Genomic DNA, 26,623 nt, shown 5'->3' with positions numbered 1-26,623 from the left:
CATAGCAATATTTCTCATAGTGAAAAAAGAACGAGAGAAATGACATGAAGGTGATTATGGAGGGGGACACAACATTGGACTGAAGTATTTGTGCTAACAAATGTTGTTACCTGAAAATGCCAACACCCCTCTCCCCCTCTCCAGCAGAATTCGGGCCTGAGAAGCAGCTCCTCTGCCATCAAGACCTCAACTCAAGAGACAGCAAGGTGTGTGCCTTGAGAACTGGCGGGAAAGACCTCACTCGGAGACAAGGCGTGCGCCTCGAGAACTATAAAGCTTTGCAGGATTTCTGCTACTCTCAGTGCCTAACCACTTAAACACTTCTACAAAAAAGGTTTGTTTTAAAGTATCTGAAAACAGTCATATCCAGTAAGTTGCCCTCCCACTCCCACCCGTCTAAGGGAAAAGCCACTGAGGTTTAGGAAAAGCAGATCAAGTAAGATATTAATCACATAGAAAAGAGTAATCTTTTGTTTTCTTTCTTTTTTTTTTTTTTAAAAAAAAAGGTCCCAGGAATATACAGCAGTCTCTTAAGGAACTCTAGTGAAATATAATTGGAGGACTGAAGGAGGGTGCCCTGTCAAAAACAGATCTACACTAGAGTGTTCTACAGAATAACAACTTAGTACCATTGTCAACATGCATGTTCTGCACCAAACACTAGTTGGTTTCTTCAACTTTCAGTAATTTTTTTGGGTTTTAGCTAATTATAACTTTTTAAATCACTGTTAGCAAGTGGTCCAAGACTCCAACAGCCACCAACACAGGACCCAACAATTTTCAAGCATTCATTTTTTGTTTTGCAATTCAGAAAATCTTACTAAAACAGTATCATAGTAAAAACAGTATGCTAAAATCTAGGGCTGTTCATGTGACTCATTTCTATGTGAATGGGTATGAGCCTTATCCACTGATTAGCCTTTACTAATTCCTCCTTCCTCTTTCCTTACAATGAATATGCATTCTTATGTACACCATTCCAATACTCTGCTGCCCTCCTTACCTGCTTTGGAAAATAATTAAAAAAAAATAACAGATAAATCCTCTCTCTGCATTTCTTTTTTCAATCCTGTTAGTATGTTGTACATATTTTCCAGCACCGAAACTGAAGCGCTATCTACAACCAGAAGCAGCTAACCGCACACAGTATTAAGAGTCATTTTCTTTATGGCTATTAGGTCAAATTACAATTAGAAAAAAGTCATCATTACAATTCAGCCAAGTATAAATAAGAAAGCTAGATAAAACCATGTAAACTGTCACCATTTAGAGACCTAATTCCAAAGCTTCAAATTCCAACTAGCACTATCAAAACTCTGCCATCTGAAAACCATTAAAATTAAAAATTATTGCTGGATCCGATCATTAAAATTTGGTAGTTTGTGCTGTGATACAAGAGTGGGGAAAATCCTTTGTGCTATGGAACACATACCCTGTAGAATCTGTGGCCTCAGATTAATTCTGATTTATCACTTTGCATCTGTTGCTAAGAAACAAGACACTGTGAACGTCAGGTGGTTAAGTCAGTATGTTGAATGTTCTAAGCCAGTTAATCCACTTGGCTCTGGCATACGTATGGTTGGTTTTATGCTTAAAAGCAACACAACATAAGAAGGAAACAGGAACTTGCAGGTGGATATGGCGGAGAGGCGCACTCAGGCATGTCTCCTGCCTCATTTACTCAATTCCTCCTAAACACACACACTCAGAATGGCTCTAAAACCTGCAGTGCCAATTTGGCTGTGCATAGCAATTACAACCCGTCCAGTCTGTCTGTGTTGGATGTCAAAGGTCTGAAGCTCCAAGCCCACATGAAGTGATGTCTTCAATGTGTTCAGAATAGTGAAGTAATACTAAGGTCACTTCTGAATAATATTTTTGTCTTTTTTGTTTGTTTGTATGAACGATCCATTGGTCATTTAGACCCCTGTGTAAAAATAAAAGAATCCCCAAGGCATGAAAACATCAGTAATCTGTCATCTGCAGGATGCTTCCCCTGGCTGGGAAAATATTTGCCACAATTTGCCCCAAGCAAATTATTCTTGGTCACTCAAGGCTAAGAAAAAATTCAGATTGTAAGAATTGTACTTCATTCTCATTCTCTCTCATTCTCTCTCTCTCTCTCTCTCTCTCTCTCTGCTAGCAAACTACCACTCTGGTGGCAAATATAAAAGTGCAGAATATATGGACCACGAGGCCGAGCACACACCGCTAACAATGGTACATCTGCCTGCCTGTGCTGCTTGGGAGTCTCTGGAGCAGGCGTTTTTAATATTTATTCTTCTACAATATAAATGTAGGTATAGCCTATTATATAAACCATCTTAGAACTTAAATCTCCATGTACAAAAAGACTAAGAATATCTAATAATAACTAGTGCAGTGCGTCAGGTTTTTTTTTTTTGTTGTTGTTTTGTTTTGTTTTGAAAGAATAACTAGGTAATATATGAAACTAGTTTCACACTCTCTGGTTGGTAAAGAGATGCTGGATGAGCTACAGTAAAGGCAGCCTTTTACCAAGTCACTACCTGTTGCCATCCAAAGCCTTCCATGGAAAGCAAGGCTCCAGTGTCACACAGGTGTCATCGCCCTCAAAGACTCTGGCTTCCGAAACAACAAACCGGCCCAGGATGCTAAGTTCTGCTTCAAGTGAATCTGGGTCGAGCAGGGCAACAAGCACTTGTTTGCAGTCTCTATTTCCACCACGTGGACTTGCTAGCATCCCTTGTATAAGACAAGGCTAGGGTAGTAGGTAAAGCACAATGTTTACAATTAAAGGGCGCTTCACTGGTCAGCGCAGGAAATAAGTACAGGAGCCTGCGGCATTTCTTTTGGCTGTCCATCATGGGTGAGCGGAGTTGACCTCTGACCTCTGAAAAACAAAAGGGAAAAGTCACTTATTGAGGTTGCGTTACCAGAGGGGGAAGAGGAGCAACACGAGCTTCCATTGTGTTCTTGACAAGAAACGCAGACTGTTACTTGAGGCCTCCTTGCTGGCTTTGTCCTTAGAATTTGTCTTTTCCTGTTCTTTTTTCTTTCTCTTAAGATTCATCTCAGTTCCGCTCATACAACGAAACAATGGACTCCTGTTCCCCAACAGCCAGCCACTGTCCCTTCGTGGAGCTGTAACCGAGGCGGCCATGGATTTGTGGCAACTCCCTAAGACTTGCAGCCAAGGCCTGAGCCTCCAGGACGCAATCCTCCTCCTGACGGCTCCAGACCGTCCCCGGGGTACAGCTGTCCCCACAGGCGCCTGTGGCCCTGACACTGCTGCTTGACACTGCAGCAAGCACACAAGGCGCCTTCACCTGCCAACGACTCCTCTTCAGAAGGCCGCGAGCAGGACGCCAGCGCCGCCGGCCCTGAGCGCTAGCCACGTTCCGCGCGGAACACAGACCGCGCGACCCTCAGACCGCGCGACCCTCAGACCTCCCGACGCCTCAGACCGCGCGACCCTCAGACCTCGCGACGCCTCAGACCTCGCGACCCTCAGACCGCGCGACCCTCAGACCTCGCGACCCTCAGACCGCGCGACGCCTCAGACCGCGCGACCCTCAGACCGCGCGACGCCTCAGACCTCGCGACCCTCAGACCGCGCGACCCTCAGACCTCGCGACCCACAGACCGCACGACGCCTCAGACCGCGCGACCCTCAGACCGCGCGACGCCTCAGACCGCCCACGCCTCAGACCGCGCGACGCCTCAGACCTCGCGACCCTCAGACCTCCCGACGCCTCAGACCGCGCGACCCTCAGACCTCCCGACGCCTCAGACCTCGCGACCTCAGACCTCGCGACCCTCAGAGCCCGCGCACGCCTCAGACCTCCCGACGCCTCAGACCTCCCGACGCCTCAGACCTCCCGACGCCTCAGACCGCGCGACCCTCAGACCGCGCGACGCCTCAGACCGCGCGACCCTCAGACCTCCCGACGCCTCAGACCTCGCGACCCTCAGACCTCCCGACGCCTCAGACCTCCCGACGCCTCAGACCGCGCGACCCTCAGACCGCGCGACCCTCAGACCGCGCGACCCTCAGACCTCGCGACGCCTCAGAGCCCTGCGGATGGCAACCGTGGGAACCTGAGCGAGCGGCGCGGACGTGAGGCCCGCGGTCAAGAAGCACTAGGCGCCCGTGTGCTCTAAGCTAAGAACTCCATTCGTCTGTTAGGTTGATGGTACCTCCCTTATAATTAATATTGTTACTTTTGACGGGAAGCAAGCAACAAAACCTTTCCTTAATCCTGAGTGAAGCAGTACATTTAAGAACTACTTCATGCATCCATTAGCGTTCGTTCACGCCCTGGTCGGCAGGAGCCGTCTGCGCAGGCAGCGGAGACGCCCTTCCCGAGACGCAGCCGCGGGCCGGGAGGATCGGTGGGCACACGGAACGTGGGCAGCGGTGTGGGGCAGGCTGTGGACAGGAGGCGCGCTTCAGCTTTCTGCTGGTGGCAGCTGGGCATGGTGGTCACCAGGGCAGCTGCGGCGTGTGGCCCGGTCCTGCCGGTTCTTTCTTCCCCACACTCGCTGGCAGACCCCCCACAAGCGTCAGCACGCCCATCCCCGCGAGCCTGGCACATCTCGAACGTGCCAGCCTCGCCCGGGGCGCACGCGGCTCTCTAACTGCCGGGACGCGGGAGCCGGTCAAAAGCACCACAAGCAAGCGTGAGAGGCGAGAGCAGAGGTGCGGCTGCGGGTGCGGGTGGCCCGGGCTGCGGGGGAACGGAAGTTACTCACTGTGGACGGTCACTCTGGGTAAGGAGTGAAGGGTCTGCCTTGCTAGAAAGCTTTCTACTTTTATTATTATTATTGCTCTAGCAAAGGATCCATTACGTAGCAGAATAACCAGTGCTCCACTTAGAATGGAATGCGCTTCCTATGGGGGTTTCATGGATTTCGTTTCTATGCTCTGGTTCATTCTATGCTCTCTACAACGTGTTTTTTTTGTGGGGATATCACCATGTTCACTACTAGGTGAGCGGTCCAGACCTTTCCCTGAGCCCCTGTTCTGCCACCTCTGCTCTCCTCAGAAGGGGCACTCCCACATGCCAGCACCGGGGTGGCACTGGCCTCCCACTTCACATACCCAGGACAGGACGCCACTCGCCCTTAGTGATCAGAAACCACGCTGGGGTAAGGGGGTCAGCGGCCCCCTTCCCCCGTGCTCTGGGACCTGACTCCAGAGCTAGAGAGCACTGCTTCCGCAGCCCCAGCTCCACGGAAATGAAGTGCACCGTTAAACTGAAATCCACCGCTGCAAGCTTCCCTTTCCCACTATGAACCAGCAGACAGACCTTTTTGGCAACCACGTGCTAACAGCGGCGGGTTGGCCCGCCGATCGCGCGCGCCCACAGCTCACCTGTGCACGTTCTCCATGGCCGCCACCTCGGCCAGGGCGGCGAGGCTGAAGAACGCCGACACGGCGGGCATTTCTGGGGTACTGCTCCGAGTCTCCTGTGCCTCCGCGTCCTGGGTGCAGTCCTCAGTGCAGTCTGTCTCCGCTGCTTTAGGGAGACGCCTCTGCAGTTGCTCCTTTGCTTTGTCGTCTGTAAAGAGGGAGGAGCACATCACAAGAGTTGTCAGCTGAGAGAAGGGATGCCTAGCCACACCGAGGGAGAGCCAGCAACCTTTACTGCCCACCTCGGCTACCCACCCAGTAAGGGCTTTACAGAATGCCCTTTTCCACAGCAACCCAGCACTTTTGCTAAGCTCAATTGCAGCTTGCATGTACAGGTAGAACTGTGCCCTGAAGCCAAGCCAAAGAGAAGTTGTTATCGAAGGTCAAAGAATGGGCCAATCTTGGGGTGAGTAAAAGTGAAACTTAGCCAAAATAAAATCCAAGGGAGTTCTGCGGTGCTGTATAGTTCTTATGAAACCCTACCAGGTACTACCGTGCAACTTGCATGTCTGGTGTGCCATGGTACTAGCACTTAGTTTTTTAAAAATATTTTATTTATTTATTTACTTGGCAGAGAAAGAGGGCGGGGAGAGAGGATGGGCACGCCAGGGCCTCCAGCCACTGCAAACAAACTCCAGACGCGTGCACCCCCTTGTGCATCTAGCTAACGTGGGTCCTGGGGAATCGAACCTGGGTCCTTTGGCTTTGCAGGCAAATGCCTTAACTGCTAAACCATCCCTGCAGCCTGGTACTAACAGTTAGGATGGGTTAGCCAACAGACGAACAAATCCCAGTTAGATCCCATGCTGTTATTTTGATCTGAGAACCTAACAGAAACTTTGGAAGAGCAGATGACATGCATGCTATGCTACCACACCTGCTGGGAATGGACATGCCTTCTTCACTATTCGGGTATTACAGAAGACAGGGAATGGGTTAAAGGATTTCACATTCAGAGAACAACTGATAGAAAATACGAATGTCATATAGTAGGACACAGAAGTGAGATGGTGCTTTCCTATGTAACAGTTATTTCTTTGAATCTTGTTTCCCTCCAATTAGAAATGGGCAAGGATGAACGTGAACAAGGATATAATGATCTATATAATTAAGGTCACATGAAAGGAGGAAAGGGATAATTAGAAGGGGACAAGAGAGACTAATAAAGGAATGAAAAGCATCAAAGTATATACATGTATGGAAATGTCCACATGCACCCAGCTCTTTTTTTAAGAGAGTGAGAGAGAGGGAGAAAGAGAGAGAATTGGCACACCAGAGGCTTAGTCACTGCATTCAGACTCCAAACGCTTGTGCCACCTATTGCACACGTGCGACCTTGCACTTGCCTCACTTTTATGTGTCTGCCTCACTTTTATGTGTCTGGCTTACATGAGATGCTGAGAGAGATTGAACATGGGTCCTTAGGCTTTGCAGGCAAGAGCCTTAAGCCCCACCCAACTTTTTGTGCAGCTCATGTATGCTCATGAACAAGAAAGAAAGGTGAAGCAACATGGAAGTCACAGCTCTTACAAACAAATCAGAAGGGAAGGTGGTGGGTCAAAGTGGGTGTCCCCCATAAAATGCTTGATTCCAGCTGGCGGCAGTCTGGAGGCTGAGCCTTGCTGCAGGAGGTGTGTTTTCAGGGTGGGCTCACGGGTGTCACAGCCAGCACCCCTTGCCAGTGTTTGCCTCACTCTCCTGCTACTGCTTGCCATCTGCTGTGGCAGAGATGATGTTCAGCCACTGCTCATGCCGCCTTTCCCCGGCCGTCATGGAACTTCCCCTTGAGTCTGTAAACCAAATAAACCCTTTCCTCCCACAAGCTGCTCTTGGCTGGCTGGGTGTCTGTCCTAGCAAAGAGAAGTGATTACAACAGGAAAGAAGAAAGAGAAGGCCCCGGGGTGGGGGTGGGGTTGTAGCAGGGACAGGAGAGGAATGTTGGGCCACACATGAGCACATTAAGAGTTTAGTTGTCAGTGTCTATCACCGGCCACACAATTCCATCTTTTCTGAATTTTACCTCACGTCTGTATAAAAGTCAGGGTCTTCATATTTCTTATGGTTCTAACAATTTCTATATAAAAAATGTAATAAAGAGTGAAACCTGTCCTCCACTTGCAACTCAGAAAACAATTCATTTGTAACAGCATCTATTTTAACCCAAATCAGATAGAGTAGAACAATGGAGGTGCTGGAAGTCAACAGTTAAGATTGCTAATGCCCAACACCCCAACATTTTGGAGGAAATATTCAGTATTCTATTGTTATGAAAGCAACAGAAACAACAAATAGACCACAACTGATAACTGAAAATGGCAAATTTTACCTTTTTTGGACCAGAAAACTCAAGAAATTCAGATACATTCTCAGGCTTCCCTACTGGCCTGAATCAGCTCTATAGAAAGTTCTGGATGCATTTAAAGATTCCTAATCCACTGGTTTGAATACCTGATGATCTGTTGGAATAACATACACTCAGCCAGTAACTTTGAAAGTCTATGCTCTTCTGAAATTTACTTAATCAAGGCTGTTTTTGCACATACTGAGGGGGAAAAAAAGCTGACAGTCCTAAAAGTTACCTTTTCTTTCTAGGAATTCAGATATGCTCTGGGAAAAAGTTACGACTTTACAAATAGCATGAAATGAACATGTTTGGCCTCCTATAGGAAGCCACACAACAGACCCACTTTTTAATAAGGAGCCACACTTGGCTTATAGTCATTTGCTGGCCAAAGAGGCAATGACAGACACCTGCTGACTGGTTATTTTGGCTTGAAGCTCTCTCTTCTTACCCAAAGTGCCTCCTGCTGGTGATACCCGGCCATCTGCTGTCCGGACAAGGTGTGTGATCTTAGTTTTTCTTGCTTTTCTTTTCTGGCTGCCTACCAAAGGCTCTTGCACTGCTATTGGCTCTGGAGTGTTGGGAATGGATAGGGCATTTTTAACCTTGTGAGCAGGCTCTATGGTGATTTTGTCTTCTGAAAATATGGCTGAAATAGAACAAATTACATAGAGTTACACACAAAACGCTAGGCACCAACACTGCTGTAAGAGGGGAACATTTCTACATGTCTGACCCATGATCGTTGGAATTTTACATTCAGAGTTTTCAAAACATTGAGAGAAAAATGAGATGGCACAACTGCATAATCTGCTTGTCTAATTATATTTTCTGTGATAAGCTGTTAAGGAGAATTAAGACCGACTCGTTCCCCTCTTTTGTGGAGCTGGGCACTGAAGAGGCAAGCACTGTACCTCTAAGCCCACCCCCAGCCCCCTTGTGTTCTTCCTACACTTTTTACACCTTTGGATTTGCAGTCTCGTTTAGTCTCTTTCTTTTCTCTCCACTATCCATTCCCCCATCACCGTGTGTGTATAACTTTATTCTAAAAGATCATACGACCTAGTTGTTTTGCGGTGAAGGACCATATCTGAGATTGTTTCAGCTACTTGAGATGCACAGCATAGGACAGTAAAAAAAACTTTCTTCTGAAGACACAGAGATAAAATGTGTTTCTTAAATGTCCACATATGCCTGGGACATTTGCTTTCAAGCATCAGGCTGGACTGATCAGAAGTGCAAACTGTGCGACCTGAGTGTTGTCATGCACACTGACTTCCCAGTAACGGACAAGACAAACACTGAAGCCAGCACGTTAGAGCAACTGATTTCTAGGACAAGGTGCACATGCTTAATGAAGCACGTCTCTCAGTGACAGACTTGTGGCGTTGTAACCGCAGAACTAGTAAGTCACTGACTAGCACACTTCTGAATTCTAGGTCCCTATACGTTGAGTAAGGAAGGCACCTGCCATTAAAGCCTGTCTCTCTAGTTTCAGTAACATGGGAATACTTGTCTTGTATACTCATTTCCTTAGGAATTCATATTCTTTCCCATTTATTTTAAGACTAAGAATAAAATGCAGTTGCAAGTTTGGTATAAATTTAGGAGTAAATACATGCAATCAAGTTTCATGATTGGGCATTTTTTAATATTATATATTTTTAAATTCCAGTGGCTTACCTAAGGGTTTTAAAGCAGAGACAGTATTCTATTATTTTAAAAACCATCCAATATCTTACAGACAGGCACAGAAATCATTTCCGACAAAGAAGAGGGAAGACTGTTAGGAAATGGAGGTGTGGCGTGACACAGGCCCAGAAATGAAACACGGAGTGTGACTGAGAGGACATGGCCAGAGGGTGGATCTGAGGGAGGCGATGGCAATACCATGAAAGGAAGTCAAGCTGAAACACGAGGAAAACACAGCAACAGCAACTCAGGATGTAAAAATATACCTGTGTTGTTCTAAATACTTCTTTAGGCCTCACTTAAAAATTTAATCTAGTACTCTACTGGGTTCAGGTGTAGCCTTAGAAAAGGGGGATTTTGAGTTAATAAGATCTTTGCTTAGATATCATGGCATCTTGTTTTTGAGAGAGGTTTGAGAGGAAGAGGCTGATTTTTAGTCTTCATCTTCTTAAAAAAACAACAAAAAAGGAAAATAATTACAACTACACCAAAAGAAAGTATGGAATGAAGTCACACCTTGATTTGTGGTTTGACTATATCTTCATCTAATTATGCACAACAAATGGTTGTAGGGGTGGCTTATCATTTATTAACAAACAATACCCCAACCCACAAAAATCCATTTGGCAGTGCTCTCACACCCTATTTCAAGTAAGTAATGCTAAATCAGGAAACAGGCTTCCTTTGAGTGTTATATCCATTCCCATATGGACAATGAGAGAGTGGTTTTGGTCCTACCAATTACTTAGTCTTCGACTATTTATACTTTGATATTTAGCTTAACCTTGACCAATGGTAGTGTTTGGTTTTTTAAATAATTCAAACTTTAATTTGGTTAGGACATTCCAAAGTTTAATGACTGGAATAGCTTAAAAATATGAAACCTTATTATAATTATAAAGAAGCCAAAATCTAAATTTGCAATGAAATAACATAAAATAACATCACTGTTGCACGCCTCAACTTTGCTAGCTTTTTAAAAATCTGGATCCATACATGGCCCCTTCTAGCATACAGATGGGCCTTCCATAAAGAACACAGAACTTTCTCTTTCTCCCTTTGTACTTCCACCTGTCAAAACCCAACACAACACCAAAGTAAACCATAATTTTTGGCAAGAAGATGATGAATCACTTCGGAGGACAGAAGAGCCAAGGGAAAGAAAAGCAGGGCTCCATAAGAAAAAGGCCGCACAGCCCGTGAAAGACGCCCTGACTTCAGAGACCACGATTCTACTCTTAGGTCTGCAGTTTACTAACCCTGGGACGTGCGTCTCCCTTTCCTCAGATATAGATGGGAGCTGGACTAGATTAGCTCTTAAAAGGCCATCGAGTCCTAACAGAATAGTTTTGCTATGTAGTACATAATGATGGAGAAGTAGGCTCCCAGTCAGCCCCGGAGCCCTACAACTGGGAAGGAGGACTCCCTGGACTAGCTGTTTTCTTAGACTTTCACTAGTGAACCTTCAAATGGTTTCGTTCTACTCGATGGTTGTTCTTTTTATAGTTTGTTCCCAGTGTTCTGGAAAAGGCACAGTAAGAGGCAGGGGGCCTGGCTGCAGAGGGACTGGCAAATGGGAGGGGTGTTCAGGCCTACAGGCCGACCGTGACTAGGAACAGATTAGAAACCAGGAGTAGGACAGGGGCATCAACGACCAGCGATCCTGCAAAGTGTGCCAGCCACATTCAAGCTCCAGACTAAGGAAGGAACAAAGGCTGAGAGAAGTAGCTAGTTACATGGAACAAAGCAACACGTCTGTGTTCAGCTATACTGCACAAAAGCACAGCACGGAGGAGGCTGGCTGGCGTGGGACATGGAAACAAGCCCTTCTCCCCTCCTGGAACTAATGCAAATGTGAGAAGGGAAAAGCTCGGCCATCCAAAAGCAAGTCAGCCATTTCTCCTTTGGTTTTTAACTGAGCACACAAAATTACCCAAGCACAGTGGCGTAAGCCCCCGGGGCTTGTTTCCTCTCAACAGTAAGCACACCACACTCGGGATGCATCTTCTGAGAATGACAGCGAGCCAGCGAGTGCTGCCTCTTGAAGCCACGCTCGGAAATGTGGCAACAACAGACGCCTTGGCTTCCAAGCTTAGATCCCCAAACAGGGACTAAGTCATGTGAGAACGCAGCACTGCATGTGGTCTGGGCCCCAGGAGACCGCCAGAACCAGGAGAATCAAGATGCACTGGAATCATTATAGCCCAAACTGGTATCTCATTGCTCTTGGTTGGTCTGCCATGGGCTAAATAAATAAATAAATAAATAAAACCCAAAACAGTAGCCAGATGAAGAATGGAAGGAAAGGATCCATATGTGAGACCCTGAGAGACTTCGCTGAGGTTACCAAACATGGGAAACAAATCGGGCTCCACGGGGTGCTGGGCATCGGGCTCAGGGACCTGTCACCAGGCCCCTCCTCCAATCCCTGTGTCTTACACCCTTCACCAACTCGAATGGAAATCCTCATTCTCTCTCTCATGCTCCCCTGACCCTTGCACAGGGTCTTGCTGTGTACCCCAGGCCGGCCTTGAACTCTGGGCAATCCTCCTGCCAAGTGCATCCACATGCTGCTGCACAATGAGTAGCTGGATGGAGATTCTTAGACTGAGGGGCTTTTTTTTTTTTTTTGGTAAAACACTGTTTTTATTTTCAACATTTGAATCAAATGACAGCTGAAAGTCTACAACCCCCCCCCCCCCCACCAATTGAAAGGATAGTGGTCAAAATGGAGAGAATACTGGTTTCTTCCCTCGTTCTTCAGTTGACTGACCTTCAAATCTTTACCCCGTGTTTGGGGATTATGAACCATCCTTAATTCAATGTGCTACTATTGAGATTCAATTTTACAAAGATGAAGAGCTCTTTGTAAACTCAAGTGTGAGTGTTACCCCCCCACCACAGCAATACTTTTGTAATAAGAAATCCTTGGCTTAAGCATGACTGTATGGCACTACACTCTGTGGAAAGAGCAGTGCATTTGGAAAAGTAACCTTGGTTTATCAGAAGAGCTTCACCAATCCCATACCATACAGTTTCTTCCCAGGAAGTGTTTTAGAGACTCTAAATTTTAAAAGCATAGGAAAAAACACTTAGCACATGATTAAGCTTAGAATTTAAGCTTGAGATGTATTACTAAGCCTCTAAACATTGCTAATATTCTTGAAAAAATGAATTGGAAAGGCAATTATACATAGGGTATTGTGAAGAAGGCATCTGTCCGAAACATTAAGTCATCTGCAGCAGTGGAAATGGGAAGAGCCACACAGCTGCATGGTGTTGGCCACGTGGATGTTTGTCCTATGGGCACTGGCTGTGAGCGGCTCCATGCTGCCTTCTGTGAAGGATGCCTTATACTCATGAAAGCTATCCTACAATGTGGCTTCATCCTCTGACCCTCTACGTTTACACCCTCTAGAGCAGAGCTAAATGAGCAGGAATGCGGCCAAGCTGTGGGAGGATGAGCTAAACAACACAGACAGCCCACAAAGCACAGGTGTCACCTGACAAGGACAAAGAGGGACAGCAGGAAAAGTAAACTTCCCCAAATGTCACACTGCCAGGTGAACTTTTTTATTTTTTTTTTTCCTGGCCACATAAAATGGGTATGCACTCTGTCCTGAAGAAAGGGTGTACCCTTTTCAAGTGCTCTCCAACATTCTGTTCCACATAAATTTTATACTATTTACACTACCTATAGATACATATACTATTATACTATAATATTTACTAGTTGTACTAAATCTCAGGACTGCTGATAAGACTGAAAATTGACTTTTCTGTGTCTCAGAGGCAGAAAATTTAGGGCGTGCTGCGTAGGCTTCCTAGCATCATGCTACTCGTGCGAGATACAATGGAAAGAAACCAGATGCCACAGAGACATGGAGCTCACAAGCATGGTCACTGCCCTGCCTGCACACGAGTCACACATGTGCTTAGAATACGCGAGGGGCACATGGTGACACTAAACTGTTGCACTGCTGAGAAGTTCTAGGTAGATAGAACTAACTTCTCGGTGTGCGAGCTGAGCCTTCCACTACTTGGCTTGTAGGGACTCTAGTTTTTGAGAAACCAAAAATGGGATTTAAATCAAAACACCTTCTTTTAAGGTATAGGTAATACAGTGAAATGTCTTCAGATTCCTCAGACAATTTATCAAGGCTTTCATTATTTATCAGCTCTGTGTGCAATATATTTTTTTAAACTAAGAAATAATGTTCAGTTTGGGGATATTCAGATTTAATGTTGGGAAAAGCACAACTCTTATTTTATTTTGCCTTCACTAAGGCAGAAACAATATTTCATGGAGGCTGTGAGTTTGAAAAACAGGTCAGAAAGTAGATCCAATGCTGGCATTTTCAGTAAAAATAAAATAAAATGAAAACAGATGGGCTCATATATACTGTGTCTACCAAACTAAAAACATTATGATTACTATTGACTCAAATGTGAATTTTAAGTAAATATCTTTTAAAAAGATTATTTCTAACAAGTGACTTAAGCCAAATACACATTTGACTTTTTTTCATCTTTTTTTGTAAAAGAATGAGAGCGTAGCGGGGAGTCACGAGATGCGGACTTGGTCCTTGAGTACCCTATCTACACTGAAGTAAAACAGAGGGTGATCTGAAGATCCCATTGAGTTTTCAAATGAAGAAACTTAAGCGTTTACAAAAATATTTTAAAATATTTTTATTTCACTTATTTATGAGAGAGATAAAATGGGTGTGCTAAGGCTTCTAGCCATGGCAAACGAATGAACTGCAGATACATGCATCACCATGTGCCTCTGGTGCACCTGGCTTACGGGGTTCTGGGGAATTGAACCTGGGTCCTTAGGCTTCACAGGCAAGGGCCTTAACTGCCAAGCCATCCTTCTAGCCCCTTAAAATATTTTGTTTTGAGAACTTCTAATTAGGCTTAACAAATATGTTCAGTGTTTTAAAATGCCTATAATGAACAGGGAGTCGGGAAGGAACCTTGTGAAGAAGGAAAGAAAGGTCCTTTACCACAGAAGTTAGCACTCATCTAAGGGTTCAATATTTAAGTCACAAATAAATAGTCCTGTGAGGAATTTCAAAATAAAATCTTTACTAGGACTAATATAGCATTACCAGTTAATATTTGGTCAATCTTGGCTATTCATATGCCTCCAGTACATTCTATTTAAGAATATTTAGAGGTACTGGAAACAGGAGTAGGAAACATTCATGCCAGAAATCACTTCCTGCAGTCCTGCCCATGTCCAGCAACCAGGGGCAGCCCCTGCTGCCCTGTTCCGACTCCTGTGAGCAGAACCACCTGCCCGAGACATAGACACACTTGTTAACAAAAGAATCAATTATGAGGTTAATGTGATTCAGAATTGCAAATCTCCATTTATCAACTTAAACACCACATGACACACTGATTTTGGCAGGAACTCCTAGGTAGTTTGACTAGAAAAATCAAAAACAGCCTCATTATGAACACATATGTCTAATGCTGTTGGTTGTACCTATATAAATTATGAATTTTGTTAAGCCTATAAAATAATGACATTTTCAATGTACACTACTGGTAATGAAATGGCATTGTTTCTTTTACCTTCTGTAGGGTGAATGGCATCCAAGAAGAGTTGCTTGTGTGACCATTTATCCCCACTTCCTAAAAAAAGACAAAGCAAGGACAGTGAAATTTTACTCTTGGTACAGATATATATATATGGTGTGTGAAAACAAGGTAATATACAAAGTAAGTGAAATATGCAACAACATGCAAATGAGATGGAATTTAATTTCAATTATTTTCTCACAACTTCATTTTCCAACCAAGCTTATACGGTTTCATAGGAAATTGTATAAAAATAAGTGAACTTGCTGGGCGTGGTGGTGCACACCTTTAATCCCAGCCCTCTGGAGGCAGAGGTAAGGGGGATCCCCATGAGTTCAAGGCTTCCCTGAGACTACATAGTGAATTCCAGATACTACAGTGAGACTCTATCTCAAAAAACCAAAAAAACAAAAAAAAAAAAAAGTGAACTTTGCTCCTGTGGAATATACTATTGGATAATTTCTGCCACTTTTATCAAGATAATTTAAAAATGAGTAAAAGGGAATGATAAAAGATGACATTTTACCTAAAGGATATTGTTTATTCAGCTGAAAGTGAAGGAAAGCACAATGTCACTTGTACAATAAAAGGCAAAGCTGATGCAGTGAAAACCCAAGTAAGTGGATGGTTACGTTCCAGGAATCCAGAGGCGCACCACACCCACAGGCAGAAGGCGCCTTGAAAGCCTCAGCCAGGAGAGTGGCCGCCGCCCATCTGGCCACGTGAGGCGGATGCGAATGGCATCAACGGTAGGCTCATGCAGCTGCCCGCCAGCGTCCGTGCGGTGGGCGGTGGAGCAAGGCCAGCCCCCAGGCTACGGCTGCACGAGCCAGATGGAAGATTTATCTTTCTTTTGGTTCAAGAATGGGAGTGTTGAATGATGAGAAGTGTCAAGATGAGCCCTGAACAGGCCCAAGGTCCATCAAGACGGCAAGCATGAGGGAGGCGCGCCACGCAGGACGGGGCCGGGGAGAGAGCGCGGGTTCCCAGCGCCCGCTGCGATTAACACCGCCGTGAGCCAGGAGAAAGACACAGTGCGCCCGTGATGAACTACGACAAGGGAAAGGGACAGGCCACCATTTCGGAGTGGGGAAGAAAGTCGGAGAGACTCTCCCAGTATCAGAAAATGGAGGAAAGGTTGGACTTTCACACGACTCAGAAGTGTTCAGATTTTAGGAAACAGGAGACATGAGAACATAAGAAAAACAAGAACGGCCAAAACAAATGAACGGATAAGAGACCGAGACTTGATTATAAAATGAACCCTAGGTAAAAGAGAAGTGGTGATGAGCTCTGCTCAGAGACACATTCACAATGGATTTGAGCAGGGAGGCAGTGCAGGTGATCTGCAGTCACGGTAGAGTCTAGAAACGATGAGAGCCCCGTGGCAGGAGCCGGTGGCAATGAGGCAAGCACAGGGTGGGACAGACAGACGTGCCGGGGACTGCGCGGTGTGAGCGACGGAGGTGCTGAGGAGCCTCCACGGAGGACGCAAGGCACCAGTACCTTTTTCTGGAACGTTATGCTTCTCCTTTTTGTGCTTATATTTGCTGACAATTTTGTGGAATAAGTTCTTTTTCTGAGACTGGAAAGGACCTACAGACAATATTAATGTAAGTGTTTTCAGTTCATAACATTGCATAAAACAATACTGTGTGGTTTTCAACAATTAAGCCTTCCTCTCTTCCGTGGAACGAGTCAACTGACTTGTATGACCTTTCCTCAGGTAGCTGCTGCTCAGTCCCTTTTGTGAGGCTTACTCAAAAACCCAGTGAGAGTTTCCTCAGAATGGACTTGGCATCAGGACTCCCTGGGCAGAAAGTGAAGATCTAGCTTACAGAAACACGGCTACGTGGTTGGGTCCACAATTGAGACAATGTTATATGAGCCGCCCAAATGCCGTGAAGGCAAGGACATGTACATATTAATTCTCCCAAGACACTGCACAAGGACAGCAACTTTCACATCACTGACTTGGGAACAACAGATAGCTTTCTGGCCTTTTTGAGTTAGAAGAAGAAGAAAATAAGTGACTTAAAAACAGAAAAATATTTTCTAAAAATCCCTTTTCCTAGGTGTGAAAGGAAGAAAAGTCTTAAATTTTTAGCTAGTTCAGATGAAAGCAGAATTGTGGCTTTCCACTTAGCCATCAGAAATAGTGACATTTCCCAAAGCAAGCTGCTTTCTGCACTCTGCAGATCTTTGTCCGCGAGTCATTCCGCAGAGCTTCTGTCACCTCATCTGGGAATAGGGATCACTACAGCTCCTAACTCTGGTTTAAAAATCAGAAGTGTGCTGGGCATGGTGGTGCATGCCTTTAATCCCAGCACTCTGGATACAAAGGTAGAATGATCTCCGAGTTCAAGGCTACCCTGTGACTACACAGTGAACTGCAGGTCAGCCTGAGCTAGAAGGCGACCCTACCTCATAAAACCTAAAAACAAACAAACACAAAATAAGAGAAGCATCACTAGGCACTCCTGCAGTATCTTGCAGCTGTGGGCATGTGAATTCAGTAAGGGCGTGCAGTGTACTCATCCACCCTCCTCTTCAGTGGGACACTCCATCAGCGCAGACACTACGCCAGCCAACTCCAGAACAAGGCTGAGGGCTTCTGCCTAAACTCTGCTCACGTCAGTCACTTCAGAAGGGTAACCTACACTCACTGTCCTTTTATGACATATGGAACCCACTCTGACTGGGCGTCTGTCCTGCCACTCAAGAGAGTCAGTTCTCAGGGTCACCTACAACTCAGTGCCGTGAAGGCCAACAGCCCAGCGCTTACTGCACTGCACTGCACTGTAGAGCAGTGCCTGGCAAGGCCGTGTGCTCCAGCTGTACCTCTGCCTTGGACACATGCTTTTCCAGGATTCTAAGATTTGCCTTCTCATGTCCCCTGCCCCACTGATCTTTTCTTGTCTCTTTTTGCTTCCTCCTCTTTTCCCAGACATCCCACTTTTGGGACTACATATATTTGATCCTTGTTATCTTCTCTTACTCTTCTCTGATTACTGGTTGTCTTGAGGCTTTCAATACCAGCCACAGGCCAGTGACTCACACGAGCATTCCTCCTGTCTGACTTCTATTCTGTCTTTGGACAGCCAGCAACCTTACAGCGTCTCACAAGGATCCATCTCTGTGATTCAGTCACTGTGTCTGTAGCCTCATGTCCCTGATCACTCCCCACTAGCTACACTGGCCTCCTGGCTGGTCCTTGGACACACAGCCTTATTCTTAGTTAAGAACCTTTGGGCCAGCTGTGATCTGTCTAAAATAAATGCTGTCTCTATCCAAAGAGCAGTATCTAACGTCCTTACCTCCTTCAAGGCTCTGCTTAAACACATCTCTGCTTCATTCCATGCAAAACTGCAACTGAGCCCCATGTTCATCACTTCTGAGATCTTTTCCCATAAGCCTATGTGCATGTCAGATGAGCTTTTTTATATATAAATAGCAGTATTGAAATACAACTCACATGCCAAATAATTTACCCATTTAAAGTATATAATTCAGTGGTTTTCATATTGAGACATTTGAACCACCACCAACTTTAAAGCATTTCATCACCCCCAAAATAAGTCCATACTTTTCAGTCCTTATTCCTCCTACACCTGCATTTCCCTTGTCCCTCAGCAGTTAGCATTTGACTTTCCATCTACATAGATTGGTCCACTTAAAAGCTGCCTACTAGTGGAGCCAGTAACAACTATTTTTTTTTTTTTAATTTCTTGATTTAGTGTAATGCTTTCAAGACTCATCCATGCTTTAAATAGCATGTCAGGATGAATAGTACCATGTTTCATGAATATTATACATTTCGTTTTTAACATCTGGACCATTGCTTCGTTTTAGCTTTTATGAATAAACTTTTGTGTGGATATATGTGTTCATTTATTTCTCTGTGTCAAAGAGAAGTTGTTCCCTGGCCCCCGTAACTCTAACATCTGAAGAAGCACTGCACTACCCAATGAAGCAACCGCATGATTTACATTCTCGTTAGCAGTGAAGACAGCTATAGCACTTCTCAGACATTTGTTATGATGCTTATTTGATTACAGCCATTTTAAGGAAGTACCCTTATGTTTTTGATTTACTTTACCTGAGAGCTGATAATTTGTGTATTTTTTCTCTTAATGGATATTTGTGTATCTTTGAATAAAGTACTGCCCGCTTTAAAAAATATTTTTGTTTATTTTTACTTATTTGAGAGCGATAGACAGAGAGAGAAAGAGGGGGAAGAGAGAAAGGGAAAGAGAGTGGGGGGGGGGGAGGGAGGAACGGAGAAATCATGCACACCAGGGCCACCAGCCACTGTAAATGAACTCCAGACGCATGCGCCCCCTTGTGCATCTGGCTAATGTGGGTCCTGGGGCATTGAGCCCTCAAACCAGGGTCCTTAGGCTTCATAGGCAAGTGCTTAACTGCTAAGCCATCTCTCCAGACATATTGCCTATTTTTATTAACTTTATTGGTTATGGGTTTTTTATACAGTCTAGGTAAGACCCTCATAAGATATACAATTTACCTCTGATTCTATAGGCTGTCTTTTCATTTACTTAACAGTGTTCTTTAAAATACGAACAACTTTATTTTTTGCTACAGTCTGGCTTTCCTGTTTTGTCTTCTGCTGCTTGAGTTTCTGAAAATCCACTGTCAGTGTGAGGTCATGAGGATTTATCCTTATGTATATTTTGAAAAGTTTTATAGATTTGGCCTTGTATTTATGTCTTTGATCAACTTTAAGTTTAAAAGTAGTGTATGGGATAAGGTAAGTAAAAGTCCAACATCATTCTTCTGCATTAGATATCAAGTTGCTTTAATTCTCTTCCCCCTTTTAGAAAGACTACTTTTCCCTTTAAATATTATCATTCTTGTTGAAAGTTATGTGACACCAAACACATGGGCTTATTTCTGAACATTCAGCTCTAGTTCATTGACTCCCCCCCCCCTCCCTCTCTCCCTCTCTCTCTCTCTCTCTCTCTCTCTCTCTCTCTCTCTCTATATATATATATATATATATATATATATATATATATATATATATGTATGCGCCATTATGACACGATCTTGATTTATACTGCCTTATAGACATGTTTGAAATCAATTACTGCTTTCCCCTTGTTGGGATTCTTTGAGCTCTTTGAAGTCTCATACAATTCCACGTTAGTCTCATGCCTATTTGTCAGTTCCTCAAACAAGTCAGCTGAGAGGGACTGGGTCTAGTTTGTAGATCAGTGTGTGGGAGTGTTCATCTGTGAAGAATACTACATTCTCCATTCCACGGATATGGCACATTTTTTCATTTGTTTCTACATCTTTGTTTCAACAATGTTTTACAAGATGTAGTACTTCTTTTGTTCAGTTTATTCCTAAGTCCCCTATTCACTGGATTGTGTTGCTGTTATTAATGATGCTCTTCTACTCACTTCACTTTGGTGTCACTCACCAGAGCATATACACATACAATTACTTTTTACATCCTGCAACACTATTGAGCTCATTTATTAGCTATAAAAGATTTTTGATCCATTTTCTGGAATTTTTCTATATACAAGACCATATCGTTTAGGAAAAGACACAGTTTTGCATCTTTCTTTCCAAGCTGATGTCTTCATTTCTTTTCCATGCCTAATTGCTCTAGAACATTTGGTGCAATGTTGAAGAGAAGTGGTGAGTTGTCTTGTTCCTGAGTATGCAGGAAAAGCATCCACTGCTTTATCATTAAATGTAACGTCAATTTGTGGATGCCCTTTACCAGGAGACTCCTAGCTTGTCACGTGCCCTTCTTTATCATCCCAATGTGGGACTCTGTCAAATGTTTTTGCTACATCTGCTAAGATGTTCCTGTATTTTTGTTTTTTAGTGTACTGTTTTGGCAATATTAGGTAAACTGACTTTGGGATGTTAACCCAACCTTATAGTCCCATTTAGTCCTGATGTATAATTCTTATTTTGTTAGATTTTGAGTGAAGATTTTGCAAAAATATTTGTGTAAGTTATTGGCTATAGTTTTCATTTCTTGTGATGTCTTTGTCTAATTTGATATCAGAATGAGCCATGAGTCTTGGAACTAGATGGGATTCATTTCTCTAATTTTTGGGATTCATTTGTGAAGAATTTGTATTGAATCTTCATATTAATAGAAAGTGGTAAAACCATCTGGGCCTGGGCTATCCCCAACCCAAGGCAGTGTGGTTAGCTAACTCAATCTCTTTACTAGGTATATGCTTATTCAGCTTGTCTATTTCTTAAGTTGGTTCCAGTGGCTTGTATCTTTTGTATGAACTGTTTATCTTATCTAGGTTATTTAATTTATTGTATATATTTGTTCATGGTATATTTTACAATTCCTTGCATTTCTGTAAAGTTACAGCAATGTCATCTATTTCATGTGATTCTAGTAACTTGAATCTTCTTTGCTGGGTCACAAGCTAGGTTCTTTTTTTTTTTTTTTTTTTTTTTTTTGAGGCAGGGTCTTGCTCTGGCCCAGGCTGACCTGGAATTCACCCTGGAGTGCTACACTGGCCACAAACTCACAGCGGTGCCTCCCTATGCTGGGAGTGCTGGGATTAAAGGCGTGCACTGCCACACCTGGCTACTCTGTGGCTCTTTTTAAGGAATGAGATCTTGGCTCTTTCTTAGTATAAGCATGCAGAGGAGCACATTTCCTGTAAGCATTATTGAACATGCACCCTTAAGGACTGGTGCACTGTGTCCTTACTTTTGTCCATTGTACTGCTCAAGTTTGCTTTTACTACTGATCGTTTTCTTTGACTGTGGCCATGTAACACACTTTGATGTCTTAAAATCTGTTCAAATTTATTAGTTTGTTTTATGGCCTAGCAGACAGTGAATTTGGGAGACTGTGCCATATGAGAAGAATAAACATTCTGTTACTGCTGGTGGAGTGTTTCAAAGATGCCTGCAAGTTCTAGTTGGTTAAGGTGTTATTCAAGTGCTTTCTTTCCTTGTCAATCTTTTGCCTACTTGCTCTATCCACTTGACCTTTTTTTTTCCCACAGCACTTTTCACCTTCAAATATGTAATATATTTTGCTTATTTTAGGCTTTTTGTCTGGTCTTTCCACAACAGCTTTCATTCACAGACTGAGTACCTAGAATATAACCTTAGTACATGACAGATTCTCAATGAACTTTTATTTCATGAGTAAGCAAGTGATGCTCTTAAAGCACTGGCATAAAATGTACAAGAAAAGTATCTTTTACCACTGCTAGTTATATCATGAGTCTGCACAATGACGTGATGACCACAAGTCACTCTAAGTAGTAAACAGTAGACGCTGCTGGTGGTTTGAATGGAAATAGACAATGCTTCCTGTTTGCTTCTTTTAAAAAATGTTAAGCATCAAGAGAAAAGAAACAAATTTAACATGTGTAAAAAATGCCAGGTATACATGGTACACTAACATTTCTGTTGTTCTCTCTTATGATTTGTTTGCAGTCACCTTTTCATGTATTTTATAAAACCCAGGTGGCTGCAGGCTGGAGCAGCTGAATGGCACACAGGGAGTCATGACAAAGCAGGAGGGACAAAGAAACACTTCTGAGACTTTTCAGGACCATAAAGATCCTAGAAATTTGTCTGTAGGAAATTAATAATAATAATAAATATTTGTTTGCAGGGAAATTATATAAAAGAGATTCACAGAAGCAAACCAAACTGATAAACAAAATGGGTTAGAAGAGAGTAAAAGGATATCTGTCAGACACAATCATTCTCAGGAAGTCTAAAAAGTACCAATTAAAGACACTGCTAAAGATGAGCTAATCCTTAGGAAAATACAAACATCCACCATGGCTCTGCATATAGAAGTTTCTATAATCTACTGTTTTGTAAATTTTTTGACCTGAACCACCCCCAAACTACAGTTATAAAATACATGGACATAAGGGGAGAGGCAAGCAATAATGTAAAGACAGTGAGAAGACAGGAGAAACTTGGAAAAACAGACCTGACAAAGAAACTCATTGGAAAAATAAAGTAATAAACTAAAGCAGGTACGATGTGATTTTGAGGCATATAACTATATAAAAGTATAAATAATTCTTTTTGAAATTACATCTCAGAAACATTCTGTGCACTTTATATAACCAGAAAGTACCTAAAATGGCATCAAGTGTAAGCCAGGAAGAAATACAATGTTGACAATAAATGTAGGAGAAAATAAAACATAGACAAAGAACAAATTATGGGGAGAGAAGTGAGTTTCCTATGGATACATGCTCTTTAGTAATGAACCAATGATCTCCTGCACAGTGTTTGTTTTGAATGATTAATTATGCAGAGGTAAAAAGGGTCTAGCGTCTAAGAAAACAGTCCCCTCTATCCCCAAAAGACTGGGTAATTAACAGCACAGCTGGTATGATAATTTCATTAATATCGCGTAGTCTAGTGCATCGGTGCCGCTAATGGCAAGTTACAAATCAGGCACAAATGCTACTTCTTCAGTTTGCTGAAGAGAGAATACGTTACTTAATCTCTGCTTTAAGTGCATTCTGTTTCATGAAAAGATTCAGAGCAATCCAGGGCCTCAGAAGACTTCCCACATACATAACTTATTGATATACTAGGAAAGAGCCAGCGACTCTGTGGCCTGAGGGGTGTAGTGAGCATTAAGAGGATAGCTCACCAACATAATGCAAAGCTCCAGAAAGCTATTTCCCACCAGAAGAAAAATGCTTCAGCTCAGCTGGAAGAGGAAATGATGTAACAGACAATGAAGACTGCAGAGGGTTTGGGAAAACAGATCCAGGCTTCAGGGTTTTATAGCTTTGCAAAAATAAATCCATCGTCACTCTCCTTGAGAGATAATTTGGCCAACTTCAGAGCTATAAAATGAATGTGTTGGACAGTAAGGAGTGTGATAAGAATACGTCCTCTACATCAATCAATTAAATTCCATTTTATATTTTGTCAGGTATTTATCAGCAACTTTAAATCCAAGAATTATAGGTGCTCAAGACAGCTGACACATTTGGACTCCTTCCTAGATAACCCAGGGTACAAAGACTGCAATTTCATTGGTGATCCATTCTGGTGTTCAGCTACCAAACCTGTCAACAAGCCTTCTTTATTTCTTCCCATCTATCGCAGAAGGTCTCCACATTAACTCCATTTTACTTTCTCAGATGAACAAACCTGGTGGTACAGCAAGTCTTTCAATCTTTACTCACTAGACTTCTCTTTACTCACCACAGAGGAAAACAGCTAATTCCGTACTGACTTTTACGTCCCCTTAGCCTTTAACTATGAAAGGAATATTTCAGAGCCTCTCCACAATGCCCAAGACACCCTTGGGCGCTCCCAGTTCAGGGCAATTCCTGTGTGCGAAGCATTTGTAGGTCACAAGGGAGAATCATTTAGGTTTTGTGAGAGAGGAAACTAATGTTCTCTAGTTAATATGACTTAAATATTCCCTCAAAATTCCTAAGACTAGCTCTACCTATTAATATTTATACTGGACCTCTGTGCCTATCTAAAGTACACAAGGGCAGGGAATCAATTGGATTTGACAGAAAGCAAGGAACATAGAGCTGCTTCTGCAAGATAATTACATGAACTCTTCTATCAAATCTTGCTGGAAAATTTGAAAGCAGCTATAGCTCAGCCATACTCATCCTTCATCCCTCCATTTCTGTTCCTATAGGACAGCTCACTGAAGGAAGTCATGTGGAGCACTGGAGGGAGATTACCAAACAATCTTCAGATCGTAAGTAAACTCAGAAGACAGGAGTCTCGGGTTAGCAATCCTTCCACTCTGGGAAAAGCCATCTTGGGTTGTTATGAACGGCCCCAGTGGGGCAAGATGTCTACAGCACACCCCGGGCCCTGGCCCACACCACTGAGAATGGCCCAGCACTCAGAAATGGCCTGGATGAGTGCTGAGATCCACACTGATAATTAGAAAAGATTTCCTGATACACAGAGAAGCCAATAATCTTGAAAATCAATATGTAAAACAAAGAAATTTCCTAAATTTAGTAAGAGGAATTAAAAACAAACAGAGTTCTGGAGTATTCCAGGTAATTTTATATTCATTTGGTCTATACTGCAAGCAAAGACCAGTATCTGCTTAATCTGGCAAACTGAAAGATTCCCCAGTCCCGGCACCCACTCTGCTGCACACACAAGAGAATTACTCAGCCATTCTCAAGAGTTCCCGAGAGAAGGTCAAGGGCCATGAAGAACACACTGGGAAAAGCTTAGCTTCACCACTAGGAGCAAACAAGATGCAAAGGAGCAGCCAGGAGGTATGAAGGGCCGAGAATGGCATGGGGACCCACCCGCAGAAGCCAGCCTCCAACTCCTCAGATGGGGGTGGGCATGGCTGGGGGGGTCACTGAGGGTGTGTAGGGGGGCAGAGACCACAGCTAACCTTTGCTGGTTTTAGTTGGTTCTGAGGACATGTTTCCAGTCTTCTTCTTTTTTCTTGGGATAGATACCCATTTCCGGTCAAATGAGATAGGGCTGTACTGAGGGAGGCTGTTGAATTTCCTTTCAGATTCTTCATCAAGCTTCGCTGAGCTATTGAAAGGGGAAGAGGAAGGATCAGCACATGGCTAAATATTCACACAGAAAATGATAGCAGACAGATTTTTCAGAGATTCAACTTAAAAACAGGTTAGTTAAGAATTAGGGCATTTGAAATAAAAATTCTGTGCAAGAGGGAAAAACCACCTTTTCAAAAATACTTGAGAAGCTTTACCAACATAATTTCTTTAGTATTAATTCCCATGACAGGTTATGCAATCCCCCGAGGAAAGTAGAAACATTTCAACTACTAGAATAGGTCTCAAGTGGGGAAATTTGTTGCTCTCTAGATTGGCAAGAAAATTTCTTACCAAGTTCACTACATACGTATACTCTAATTAGACAGCTCCTGACTCTAAAGCTTCATGTGCATGGATGTGTCTGGCAAACTTATTGGTAATATATATAGGAAGTTTTGTGAGATGGAATTGATTGAAATATGCATAAATAACAAAAGCACATGAAATCTGATTGTTTGATTGTACTTATGAGCAAAGTACAGCCAGTTTTCCCGAACCCAGTGGCAACCACACATGATTTGAAAAGAATGCAGCTGGCTAACCGAGGAATCCTTGGGTTGGGCTTGACTGTCTCCCAGGGCTTCCTGCCTCCAGTGGCAGCATTGTCTGCTGCCTGCAAGCCTGGCTGCTGGCTGCTGGCTTTCCGTCGATGGGATTCATTAGCTAAGGCCCACACCAGGCAGATGGGGGAAGCTCAAGAAGAGCTGCTAGGCCTGCTGGACAGGAAGCGCAGCAAACAGCAGGGGCGCGCTGACGAGGGGATGCTTTCCATGTGCTGCGTTTCACACCACACCCATGACTTTTCCGAAACAGACTTTCATAGACTGTTTCACTAATGTTTCAAAGATTGATGAAATACTCCTCTTACAATTTAGAAGTATTATTTATGGTTTTGTTGACCTGGGACTATTTATGTAGCCCTAGCTGGGCTTGAACTCTTGATCCTTCTGCTTCCGGCCCCAGTATTGGAACAGGCATGGCCAATGTGGCAGTTTCAGATGGCAGCACCCGAGTTCTATGCGAGCGATGTCC

General features: G+C 43.6%; 1 protein-coding gene across 4 annotated transcripts in view; it reads right to left on the bottom strand.

The window, feature by feature from the left end:
- Window positions 1–2,382: 2,382 nt before the first annotated feature.
- Window positions 2,383–26,623, bottom strand: part of Bbx (BBX high mobility group box domain containing) — a 277,763-nt gene continuing 253,522 nt past the window's right edge. For 3 of the 4 annotated variants that reach the window (XM_045146691.1, XM_045146690.1, XM_045146692.1), the window contains 5 exons: window positions 25,417–25,565; window positions 15,015–15,074; window positions 8,188–8,385; window positions 5,357–5,543; window positions 2,383–2,872 (listed from right to left, as the gene is read on the bottom strand). In XM_045146691.1, coding sequence (XP_045002626.1) covers window positions 2,785–2,872; window positions 5,357–5,543; window positions 8,188–8,385; window positions 15,015–15,074; window positions 25,417–25,565 — 682 coding nt within the window. In that variant the 3' untranslated portion in view covers window positions 2,383–2,784. Of the gene's footprint in view, window positions 2,873–5,356; window positions 5,544–8,187; window positions 8,386–15,014; window positions 15,075–16,526; window positions 16,617–25,416; window positions 25,566–26,623 lie in introns of all 4 variants that reach the window. The other variant, XM_045146693.1, reaches the window with a different exon arrangement.

This window comes from Jaculus jaculus, chromosome 4, assembly GCF_020740685.1.
Source record: "Jaculus jaculus isolate mJacJac1 chromosome 4, mJacJac1.mat.Y.cur, whole genome shotgun sequence".
NCBI classification, from domain to species: Eukaryota; Metazoa; Chordata; class Mammalia; order Rodentia; family Dipodidae; genus Jaculus; species Jaculus jaculus.
Note: the sequence above shows the minus strand (reverse complement) of the source record. Positions and strands in the feature narration are given on the sequence as shown.